The sequence below is a fragment of the Manihot esculenta genome, chromosome 14 (assembly GCF_001659605.2).
Source record: "Manihot esculenta cultivar AM560-2 chromosome 14, M.esculenta_v8, whole genome shotgun sequence".
In the NCBI taxonomy this organism is placed as follows: Eukaryota; Viridiplantae; Streptophyta; class Magnoliopsida; order Malpighiales; family Euphorbiaceae; genus Manihot; species Manihot esculenta.
This window is the reverse complement of record NC_035174.2, coordinates 12,916,454-12,929,642: the sequence shown is the minus strand read 5'-3', so window position 1 is coordinate 12,929,642 and position 13,189 is coordinate 12,916,454. Positions and strand designations below refer to the sequence as shown.

At 25.1% G+C, this 13,189-nt stretch overlaps 1 protein-coding gene across 2 annotated transcripts; it reads right to left on the bottom strand.

Annotated features, from left to right (window-relative positions):
* Nucleotides 1–2,223: 2,223 nt before the first annotated feature.
* LOC110599874 (bHLH transcription factor RHL1) lies at nucleotides 2,224–5,459 on the bottom strand. Of its 2 annotated transcripts, none has more exons than XM_021736467.2 (6): nucleotides 4,855–5,459; nucleotides 4,521–4,775; nucleotides 4,214–4,279; nucleotides 3,592–3,657; nucleotides 3,443–3,511; nucleotides 2,224–3,129 (listed from the first exon to the last, which is right to left on the bottom strand). In XM_021736467.2, the coding sequence occupies exons 1-6, from the start codon at nucleotides 5,356–5,358 to the stop codon at nucleotides 2,710–2,712; spliced, it is 1,380 nt and encodes a 459-aa protein (XP_021592159.1). In that variant the 5' UTR covers nucleotides 5,359–5,459; the 3' UTR covers nucleotides 2,224–2,709. The 2 variants fall into 2 exon arrangements, with proteins under 2 accessions (XP_021592159.1, XP_021592158.1); XM_021736466.2 differs by having other exon boundaries at nucleotides 4,521–4,778; nucleotides 4,855–5,458.
* Nucleotides 5,460–13,189: the final 7,730 nt, after the last annotated feature.

Sequence of the window (13,189 nt, the reverse complement as noted above, 5' to 3'; positions counted from 1 at the left end):
AGCCGGAACTGAATTAAAACAGTAAAATAAACTTGGTTTGTGTTTCTTTAATTATGGGGTCTACATGTAATTAATGATTTAATTTTTATAAATATACTCATAAGTGAATTAGTATTTTTACAACTAAAGTTATTAAACAAAACTGGGTAAATAAAAGAGAATAAGGATTTATAAATTATTTATATATCATATATTTAAAAAATTATTAAAAAATATAAATATAAAATTACTTTCTTATTTAGTTTTGGTATGACTCTGAAACTAGGGTATTATTTGGGTTGTAAAAGAAATTGTTAATTCACAATATATCATATAATATATTTATTTATTTTTTAATTATATAATATGTTCAGTCCCACATTAGTCTTATTTATTTAAAGGTAATTTAATATATTTATTAAAAAAAACTGTATTTTCATTTTTAATCCAAAAGTCTAAATTGAATTTAGGCTCAAAAAATTTAAATTAGGTATAATTTTAGCTTAATTTTAAAATTAATATTTAAATTGAATTCTAGCATAACACAAATTTAACTATTCAATCTACTAGACTTGGCATTCAATATTCTACCTAATCTCATATTCAATATGTTATCTAATTGAATTTACGTGTACAAATATATTTATATCGAATAAAAATTTACTTAATTTATATAATACGTGGAAATTTATTAATTAAATTTTTAGTTTTGAGATATATATTATAATATTTTTAAAATTTTAAAATTAATTTTATTAATTTTAACGTTAAATATTTTATTATTTAATTTATGTAATATAAGAAAATTTATTAATTGATTTTTATTAAAAGTATTTTAAATTTTTTATAATATTTAATTTTTATGTGTATTTATAAATTGAAATTTTTATAAAATTTTAAATAAAATTGATGAAATCATAAAATGAAATTGAAATGAAAGATGATGTCGAAATCCCAGAATTGTGAGTCAATAAGCAATGCTGAGCATAGTTATGGAAGAGAGATAAAAAGAAGGTAGGCATTGCCAAACGTCAGCTTTCCAAATGATCTCTTAGTCGCAGCCCACTTCTTCCCTCCCTGTTTGGAATTTCGTATGCTTTTCTCCGCTTGTGTTTCTTTACCTAACAATTTTTATTATTATTATTACTCTATTTCATTTCATAATTTTTATTTTTTTTAATTATTTCAATTGTTTTTAAATTATAATAATATAAAAATTGACCCATTTAATTTTATTTTATTTTTAATAAATCTCTCAAAATAATACTTAATATTTAATAAAATTTAATTTATTTAAATAAATATAATTAAAAAACATATTTATTAATATCTATAAAAATTATGAAATGAAAATAATATTATTTTTATTGTTAATAAATACATCCTCTTATCTCTTAGACTTTTATATAAAAAGTATAATTAATATCTTTATATCTTTTTATAATTAATATTTAATATTTAAATTTTACAAAAATCAACGATTAGAACTTCTAAATTTTATGATCGTTTTGAATAGTAATCACCAAAAAATCAAGTGTAAATTTACTTTTTCAAAGCGCAGAACATCGAATTTATTTTTATTATTATTAGATAAAAAGCTGATCGGCATCTTTATTTTTTTATGATCAATTTATTATTTTTAAATTTTATAAAAATTAATTATTTTAATGAAAAACAACCAAAATAATCAGAAAAAGAAAAATATTTTGTACTTTTTGACCCAAAATAATGTTTGATATAATTAACATTGGAATTTGAAGAGGATAGCTAGAAATTTTGAAAATAAAATTATAATTAGATGTAATTTGACCTATTTTAATATTCACGATGTAAAAAACAATTAAAAAAAGAATCATTTTAACTAGATGTGTGTAAATTAAATATTTTAATCTAATTCTGTAATTTCAAAATAAAATTAGTTTAAAAATTTTTAAAAAAAATATAATGATCGAGTTATATAACAGAGAGATAATATTCTCCTCTTTCGTTAGAAATTTTAATATTTTAAAATAGATAAATATGAAAATTAAATTTGTGAAATTTAAAAATTTCAATAAAATGCCATAAACTGGACCGTTTTAATAAAACAAATTGCGTATTAAATTAATCACATGCGAAAAAAGCGAGAGGCCGTTGACTTGAAATATAATCCACTTGTTGCCTTGTTTTTTATTATTAATTTTTTTTTTCTTCTTTGGATTAATTTAAACAAAAAAGTATCGAATAAAGCTGAAACAAAACCCATTAAAAAATTATTCACAATAATAATTCCGTAATTATTAAAGCTAATCAAATTCTAATAATACTGCTAAACATCACCACAGAGAACACGACAGACACTAAATTCAAATTACCAAAGCAAAATACTAATGAAATAAAATTTCAAAAAAAATAATTAAATTAAAAAAAAAAAAGAAGTTATTATCCTTGTCATGGAGATTTTGTGGATCTTGTTGGTTTGTTTGTTGTCTTCTTGTTGGTACTGGTAGTGGTGTTGCTGGAAGTTGTTAGCTAAAGCTTTCAGCCAAAGTCAACAACAATACGGCGTCGTGTTAAAGACTACTAGATATATTTAATGACCCGTATTTTCGTAGACTTTGAAACCGCCGTTGAATCCTACACGTCACCTTCTCTATCTCTTTCTTCTTCTTTTTCTTCTTATTTACTTGATGAGGATTTTAAAAAAGTAAAGGAACATCCAAAAAGTCAGTGAGTCAGCCAACGTCGTTATCACGGCTTTGAAACGGAGGCAGCATCTTTGACAGAAGCGTCACCACCACCGTTACCCATAGTGGCTGACTGGACAGTCAACACTGACATGCTAGGCGAAGAGGGTCCTTCACCGTTGGATTGGAGCAAATTGTGGTGGTGATTGGAGTTGTTGGCGTTGAGGACGGGATTCCGGGAGTGGGAGGTAGCGGTTGAAATGGCGGTAGCGAGGGAAATAGGCATGAGGCAGAGACCTTTGCCTTGTAAATATTGCATGGCGGAACCCATATCTTCTTCCATGAGTTTAGCGACTTGGTGTTCGGTTACCGTTAAGGTATTGTCGTTGGAAGACGGAGTTTGGGAAGCGTTAGTAGAGGTGCGAGGAAGGGACCCACCATTAGCAGTGGCCTGAATACAGTCACCACCTCCGCGTCCTCCTCCCTGCGCAAGGACAGAAAAAAGAAAAAGAAAAAAAAACATCATCGTCATCGTTGAATATGATTGTAAGCGAGAGGAATCTGGGAAAGTGGGCACGCGTGCTGCTTTTAGTTTGTCGTTTTGTGGTGATTGGGAAGATGATTTTTTGGGTGCACTATGATTTCGGAGAGGAGAGGAGTGCTGGAGTGGATAGTCTTTCTCTGCTTTCTTTGCTTTTCTTTTTTTTTTTTGCTTTTTATGGAATGTTTCACATGTTTTTTTTTCCGATCTCATCAAATTTTAGTCTAATTGAAATTATGTAAGAATATTTGATTACCTCCGAGGACATATCAGCAACGAGTGGAGCCACCGCCGCTGCACCGCCCAACCTGCTCATACTCAGCACCTGAAATTTTCAATTTTTTTCAGTATTATAATTATTATTTAAAAAGTTGTAGAAAAATGAGAGAGAAACGGAAAGAGAACCTTCACTTGAAGCTGGAGGAATTTGACATAGTCGATGATCTCATCTAGCATTGAAGCCTTGTCCGTCTGTCATTCGACAAACACTCTTTAATTACAATTCATTATAGAATCTTATTATTTACATTTAATTATAATACACTCTTAATAATATAAAATTGTTAAAAAAGTTAAATAATTTAAATTAATTTTTAACCCAAACCGAATAATAATTACAATGAAGTTATTTTGTTTATAAATCCCGATTTGTTCGGCAGCGATTGCGGACCTAATGACAGTACGGATCTCACTCGACCCAACTTAGTTTTCACAGCTCCATTTTTCAAGTACGCACGGAACTGGGAATCACTAACTACACCCGATTGTTTATCCAATAAAAGAAACCACCGTGCATTCTACTATGGAAACGTATCTTTCCCAACCAATATTACACGGACACGTATTCCACCACGGAATGTAACTGGTTACTTTAACTAGGCTAATATATAAAAATTAAAGAGATAGATAGATAATTCTCTCCCCAAAATAACCCTTGAAGTTTTCGATAATTGCATTGACAGGAGCTGAGAATTTCTAAATATTAAAAAAAGTAAATAATAAAATTTATAAAAAAAAAATTGGTTACCTTATTGGCATTGGGAACCAGTTCCTGAAGCGCTTTCATTCTCTCTGCAATTCTCTCCCTGCGTAACTGTCCAAAGGAACAAAAAAAAAAAAAGAAGAAATTAATAAAGGAATCAAAATGGAACCCACTGGTCTGTTTGGCTGCCCGGAAAACGCGAGAGAGAACAAACAAACAAACAAACAGGGAAACAAAGTACAAAGGAAGGAAAGAGATTTTAATTAAAGAAAACCTACAACTCTAGCTTATGCTTAAAAGCCGAACCAGTTAAGCAACAATTACCAATCAAATTTTGGAGTTAGAAGCTTACCCTTTCAGCTATGCTATGTGGGTCAGTGGCTTGACCCCTCCTAGCCCTCACCCTCTGTTTAGGCTGCGCCGGTGCACCACCGGTTGACCCGCTTGCCTGAGATTGGTTCATCGCTGCAGCACCTCCAGGGGTACTAAAGTTCTGCGCCTGAGGATGGTGGAAATGCTGCTGAGAGTGGTTCGATGCCTGCCCAGTTCCATGCATAGATCCAGCACCAAACCCATTACTATAGAGCGCCTGAACTGAACCATCTCCTCCCTGAGAAGCTTCCGATTAGTCAAAAAAATAAATAAATAACTACCACTATTGATTGGGGAAAAGAGACAACGCTCACCTGAGTAGGAGACTTGAAAGACGACCCATCAACGACGTCGTTCTGAGGCATCGCACCTCCTCTGGTGGCCATCATAAACTGTTGCTGAAGCATGAGCTTAGCAGCAGCAGCAGCAGCAGCTGCAGGTGAGGGACCTCCACTGATCTGATGCTGTCTGAGCTTGGAGGCCAAAATCGCAGACTCATCAAAGTTATGGAAGGCAACATTCTCAGGAATAGAAGGCGGCGTTTCATCGGATAAATCACCGGGGGGGTTAGCAGAGGAATTATTAATGGGGATATTGAGATTAGTAGTGGGGTTAAGATCCCAAGGAGACTTGAGGTCAGTCCAGGAACAGGAAGGCAAAGTAGAAAGCATTTGTTCAAGAAAATCATCGTTGGAAGAGGAAGAAGGATCGAAATGAGGAGTTTGGATCTGTTGATTTTGAAGGTCTTGAAGAGGGATTTGAGAAGATGGGTTTAGGAGAGAATTTATTCCTTGCATTTCTCTGCTACAGGGTTGCATCTCTTTTCCGAGAAAATCAGTGTAAGAGGGAGAGAAAAAAGAGAGAAGATATTTGGGTTTCTCTTCTATGGGGGTAAGAGAAGCAAAGGCATTTGGGTTGAGATTGTTAAATACTTAAATAGCTAAGCTAATAATAATAATTATAATGATAATAATAATAATTTGGTTTGGTTTGTTTTGTGTGTGTGTCTCTTTCTCTTTCCGCTGGGATACTAGGGTTACTGGTTAGCAGGATATCTTCTCTCTCTCCATAGTCAATATTGGCGCGTAACCTCCACTCACTCTCTCTTTTTTTTTTTCTTTTCCAAAGAGATGAAAGGTGATTAATTGATAATGCTGAAAATACAGGCAAGCCCAAATACAGTCCAACAAAAACCCTTATAAAATATAGAAACAGGAGAGCCCAAATCTTAAAAAAAATAAATAAATAAATTACATTTTAATTTTTAAATTATTATTATTAATAAATTAATTTCTAAATTTTTAAAATTCATCACTTTAAGTTCTTTTATAATCAAATCATTCAAATTTTAACCCTTTCATCAATTTTTTACTGTTAAAAGTATTTTATTATTTTTTCATTTAATTAAAAATATTAAAAAATTAAGATTTCAATCCATTTTCTTTATTCTATTAAATTTAAACATTTTCATTTTTCATTTTTCATTTTTCATTTTTCATTTAATTTTTTTTCAAATTATCATATTAAACTAATTTTTAATATTTTTATCCTTTAATTTTTTTTATTAAAATATTTTAGTCCTAATAATTTCAAAATTTTTTTAAATAACTTTTTTTTATTAATTTATAAAAAAAAATTTATAATTTAAAAGTGGTATCAAATAGTTTTAAATAGTTTATAAATATTTAAAAAAAATATTTTAAGAATAAAATTATATTTTTAAAAGTTTAACTATCCTCTAAATTGAATTAATATATATAATAAATGAAAAAATTATGATTTTTGACGGATTAAATACTAATGGATTAAATGTTGAATTTTAAAAATATAATAACTGATTTATTATTATAAAATTGAAAGATTAAAGTGTAATTTATTCAAAATGAAATGTTTTGCTTAGCAAGAATTTAAGATATTACTTAATAAAATTATGATGAAGAGCTTTTAATTTAAATGGATTGATTATAGAAAAATTTAAATATTTAATTTTAAAATATAAAAATTAATTTGTTAATTATATTAAAATTAAAAATTAAAGTAAAATTTACACTCAAAGAGATAGGTCAAACCTGACCCAACTAAAATAACTCGACATCAGTTTTTACCGTTTCACTATGAATTTTGTTTGTAGTGTCGCATCAAGGATACCACCATTATTGATAGAAACCAGACCTTAGAACAAAGGATACTAAACACCAAAAAAAAAAAAAAAAAAAAATTCCAAATGAGAAAACCACATATAAAAGCAAACATAGAAGGTGGAGATGACAGTTTTTTTCAGCGTCTCTTGCACCTTCTGCGACTTTTTATCTAATAAGATGTCACTGGCTTTAGCTTTCTTCATCCTAAGAGCCATACTAGAGAAGCTGCAGCATAACAACCGTTATAGATCATAGCTATCAGATAAGGCAACTGTTCAACACATGTAAAGCTAAAAGGCATGTATGTTCTCTTCTTGAAACACAATGTTCTACAACCCAATATGAAAACACAAAAAAGAGAGTTTGCTAAAACGGCTTCCCTTAGCTAGAGGGATAGAGAAATCTATAGAGAGCAAGATGAAATTCAGTTCAGTACAGAGAGATCAGAGAAAATAGAGATAAACTATATTAAGATTAAATCTGGTATCTAAAATTTTATTTTATTTTCTTCTCTTTTTTTAAACTATTATCATTAGCCTATTGGTTTATATAAAATATATTTTTTTTTAAAATACGCTACTTAAATTCTACATTATTAATATAATAATTTTTTATTTAAATTTTATATTTAATTATTTTCATATTTAAACAACTGTGTTCCTAATTAATATAGTTATGTAAAAAATATTTATTAACTCCTTAAAATATACAATTATTTAAATATAATATCAATATAAAGTCTATTTTTATTAAATGTAAAATAATTTATTTATTGATGGAGAACTTAATTATAATACACACACGTAAATTTATTTATATATTTACATAGAAAAGGATAATTAAATTAAACTATAATTTTCTACAAATTATTAAAATTATAAATAGATTATGACCTTACATAATTATATATATATATATATTTACATTAAATTATACACGAATTAATTTTCTTAAAAATTTGTACTAACAGAAAATTATAATTATTTTTATTTATTAAAAGAGAATTTTACTATATAATTTCTATATTATAAAAAAATTATTATTTAGTCTTTCTATCTAAAAAAAAAAGGTTAAAATATCTATAAGATTTTTAAAATTTTACTCATTAATTCATTCATTAATTCTAGCTATTAACTAATTTATTATTTAATCCATATAATTTTGAAAAATTTAATACTGGTTCTCTTAATTTTGTAAAATTAATAATTCCATATTTAAAATATTTTAATTTTTTTATAATATTTAAAAGCTAAATTAATGAATGAAATAATTAATTAGTAGATTTTTTTAAAATAGTAGGAATTTTTATATAGTTATTATATATTATTTGATTATAGTTATTGTAAAATATATTTAAAAATAAATAAATACTTAAAAGTATAATTTAAAATTAGATATTATTTTATATATAATATGTATAAATTATTTAAATTGACGATAATTTATGTGTGGTTATCATTTTACTTGTCACAAATAAAATTATTTTTATGCAATATACAGAATCTATGTATAACTTTAATATATTTAAAAAAACTAATTTGTAATATAAATAAATTATGCAATTGAGGAAATAAATTATTAAAAATTTTTAAAAAAAATTTAAAAAATGAGAGTTAAAATAAGAATGTGAATGGGGTAAGTGAAGTGTACGCAACCATATTCGCGTGGACTGGCGAATGCAATATGACATAAGTTTGAATTGCTAAGTGTCGAGTGGTCGGCCAAAACCAATGACGGGGCAAGCTGAAATGTCAAGAATACCCTTGGACAGTGTAATCACTAATGACAGGAGATTAAATAAAACGCGTCTTAATTAGTTGTAATCAATAGCCTAATGACAGCAAAACAAGTGATATTTATCATTTTCAACACAGAGCTGTACCCATGATGCGAGGATCCGAGACCAACCATTAAAAAAAAAAAATACCATTTAGAAATATATTAATTAATCACTCAATTTTAAAAAATAGATTAAAATTTTTATAAAAATATAATTTAATTATTTTTTATAATATTTTTATTTAAAATATAATAATTTATTTTTTAATTTAAAAATATTTTTATTTTAAAATAAATTAAATTCATATATAGATTTATAGAAATTTATTTATTTATTTTTAAATAAATCGAAGTTATTAAAAAAGCAATAAAAATTAGTTACGATCTACGTCAACTTCTAATTTGGAATGGAGTCCCAATGGAATAAAAATTAAATTTATATGTTAAGTTTAGCAATAAATTAAAATTTGAAAAGCAACAAAATTTATAAATGAATAACATTCTGTTGTTGATTTCAGCTGGACAAAATTGACGCTAAATTTAGAAATTAACAAAATTCTTTTGCTAATTTTGATGAGAAATATATTTATTTTCGTTTTAATCGATTTTTAAATTTAGAAATAGATGGAGTCTATTTCTAATCTGTTCAGAAATTATAAGGCCTTGAAAAAATCTTTAACATTTATATTTAACTTTAAAATATATTTTTAAATTAAGAAATACAATATTAATTATTTTTATAAAAAATATTTTTCATAAAATAAACCAAGAATATGAAGTTAATTTCTAAATTTCCGATTTCCTTCCCAATGTTGAATCTGAAAATTGTGAAGGAAAAAATCGATTTTCACTTTCAAAAAAATATAATCAGACTCGGAAGTCTATTTCAGTATTAGAAACGGATTATGACATCATTTTATTAAAAATATTTTAGACATTATAGATTGTAGGAAAATATTCTTTTTTATAAAAAAATAAATGAAAATGAAAATTATTTATTTATTTATTTATTATTTCGAATGAAAATTCCCGCCGATTTTCGTTTAGTAATGAATTTTGCAATTGTGCTCTAATAATTCACAATCGCATATATATTAGAAAAACTATTTCTCCTCCATCATTTTATGCCGTTTTCTCATTTCATTTTTTCCTTATTTTATATTTTTATTATGTTTCATTCCATTTTTCTCTTTTTCTATTTTTTTATTGATCTTTTTATTTTTTATATTTTTCAATTATTTTTACTCTTTTTTATATCTTATTATTACTTCAACATTCAAATTAGTAAATATTTAAATATATAAGAGAAATAAAATTCCATAATAATACAAATTCTGGTGATTGCTTTGTAACAAAGCTTATCCATAAAAATAAATTAAAAAAAAGTGAATCTTCTTGAAATTTGATATTTTTGTGAACATTAAAAGACATCAGATTTCAAATTTTCTAATTATCACCATATTATTATTTGAACCATTAGAAAATTACCGTCATACAATATATTTAAACGAGTATTGAGCCATATTATTTAGTAATTTTAAATGATGTTGTTGCGGTTTTAGTAAAATTTTTTTATATTGTCAATGAATATTTTAGTGATAATTTTTATTAATAAATTTTAAATGGTGTTGTTAGTAAAATTTTTTTAATATTATTAATTAATATTTTAGTATAATTTTTTATTAATAAATTTATTTTTAATATTTTATTTAAATGAAAATCAGAAATTAAGAAAATAGAATCTAAACTTCTCAAATTTATCCAGATATATTTATTATCAGATTAAATTTAGAGTATTTATTTTTAATAACAATAGTGTTAATACTATTAATTATTTTTATTTGTAATTTATTATTTATTCCAAATTTTTGTTTTTGTTGCTATTATTAGTTAGTACAGGAAAAAAAAAGCTTTTAAACATAATTAGATTAAGAGATCTAATTGAATACATTTTGATTGCAATCTTAGTTGTTCAAAACCCATATTCATTGTATCATATCTCTTAAAATTATTTTATAATTTAATTTACCCAAAGTTTATTAATTAAATTAATTTCATGGTCTGCCAACTATTGATAGGAATTTTCAAGTATAATCTTCCTACAAATCCTTAAGGCTTGATTGGCTGATTGAGTAGGGGATATTATTCCCTATATATTATTTATTGAAGATTTTAATTCTTCTTCATTTGATAAGGGTGGAATTGGTCCAATTAACATTTAATGCTCAGTTTATTTTTAATCACTAAATTACTATCTATAATTAATAAACCCACGTGCAGTATGATTAAATTAAAAATTATCTTATAACAATAAATTTAGTTTTCATAAAATAATTTATATTTAAAAATATTTTTTAAGGAAATAATTTATTTTTATTGATTAATTTTAATTTAACACAATATTCTTGTATAATGTTTTTTTTAATAAATTTTTTAAACATTTGAGGAATTAAATATTTATTTTAATTCGAAAGAAATATTTTAAATTAATAAGAGAATTTGAGAAATAGAAGGGAAGTAAAATTTGATAATGATGTCCAAATTGAGATGATGAAATAAAAAAGAATAAAATATAAAATAAAAAAAAGGTGGATGATTATTAAAGAGAGGAAAATGATTTAAAGGAGTTGGAGAGAAATGAATTGAAGAAGATAAGCAGAGAAGAGAAGGTTTTATTAAAGCAAAGTAAGCAAAATTCAAAACAAAAACATTAATTCTAGGTATATGTCCTTGTCTTGTACCTATCACAATTCCAACTTTTTTTCTTTTTTTTATTTTTTTATTTTTTATATTTAAATGATAGCTTTCTCTTTACACCTCAACCCACCCATGAAACCACACATATCCTTTCCCAATCCATTATCTATATATATATGTTTCTTTTAAAATAATTAAAAGCTCTTTATTTATAGAGATAGCTATTCAATTAGGCCTTTATTAGAACATAATCCTAAGCTTTCCCATGCTTAGATCATAAATTAATTAAATATAAATTAAAATTGTAACTCATTCAACTTATAAAAATTATAATAATTAAATATAAATTAATAATTTATTTAAAACAATAAAAAATTAATTACACATTGTATTTTAAATTTTTCTAATTATATTAAGGATATGGTTATTTTGTATTTAACTAAAGATGGAGAAATATCCGATGAAGGATTAAAAAATAAAAAAATTAAATTCATGTGTACAAATTGTATAACATAAGCTACTAATCTAAATTTCTGATCATGCTCGAATCTTCATTCATAAAGTAATGAAATTCCACATTTCTAATCATTAGATTTGTTAACACACTTTTTGTTACACAACAAAATTATTATTTAGTTTTTATAATACGAAAAAATTATTAATTTATTTTTTAATTTTTAAAATTAAAGAAATAGTCTTAAAAATTAAGAGGAGAATTATTAAATTTAACGTTCTTCTTATAAAAAAAATTAAATATTTATTTAATTATATGATTAGAGTTTGAATTTTATATATAGAACTCCTTTAAATTTAATAAAAAAAATTTACTCATCATAAATCAGACAGTATATACTAAAAAATATTTTGATACTTAAATTAAAATTTCAATTCCAAATTAATCAATCAATCATTCAAAAACAATTCTATGCCAACTCCAAAAATTTGGAAGAGATAGAATAAGAATTAGAGCATCCATTTTTCATTTCTTGTCCTACAAATTACGCCCTTCCCCCAAATTCCATATGTTTGCAAAGGACCTTACATTCTCCATCATAAACACATGTCTCTGCTTTTTTAAATTCTACGGAAATTTTTATTCACTTTTCTAAATTAAAAATAAATAAATAATCGTATTCCAAATTTAGAACATTACTAATATTGATATTCAATTTTAAATTGTACCAAATTCAATTATATAATATAGAAATTGTGTTGATGAGATTCAATGGAATGTCACAAATCGTCTCAGTGATATGATTGCAGTATTGCCCTAAATATTAAACTGTAGGATTGCTGCAATATTCGATTCAAATAGAGAAAATTGATCAACTAAATTAATTTATAATTTTAATTTAATTTTTTATTCATTTTGATTCGATTTAGTTTTTAATTTTAAAATTTTCAGTTATTTTGATTTGATTCGATTTTAATAAAAAAAAATCAAAAAAATCAAACCGAACTGATTAGTAATAATAGTATATTATTTTCAATAATATAAAAAATTAGATCATATTAAAATTAAAATATTCTAATTAAATTTTAAAATACTTTTAAAAAATAAAAAATTTATTAAAAATTCAAACCGATCAAATCGAATCGAATTGAACTGAATTAAACCGATTCAGTTCGATTCGATTCCTGACTAAAATCAATTCAATTTGATTTTTATAAATATTAAAATTTTAATTTTTAATTTATTTCATTCAATTACATTTTAAATCAAACCATCCAATTTTAAACCTAAACGTCCCTAATTATTTGGCATTAAACAAATTACATAAAAAAAGTAAATAGTCAACTCTGGCAATTTAAAAAGAGGATGAAGGGAGGAGAATTTGATGTGGGCCTCTTTGTAGAGCAGCAGCTAATTACGTAAAGTGCAACAACCTGGAAGCCCCACTTAATAATTATAAAGAGATTAGAGATCATCTTAATCTTTTTATAATATGCTCAAAATCAATTGGAATTTGGAAATCTCTTGCATTATATACTAAAAGAAAGAATAGATTAGGTGGAAAGGAAAAGAAGATTG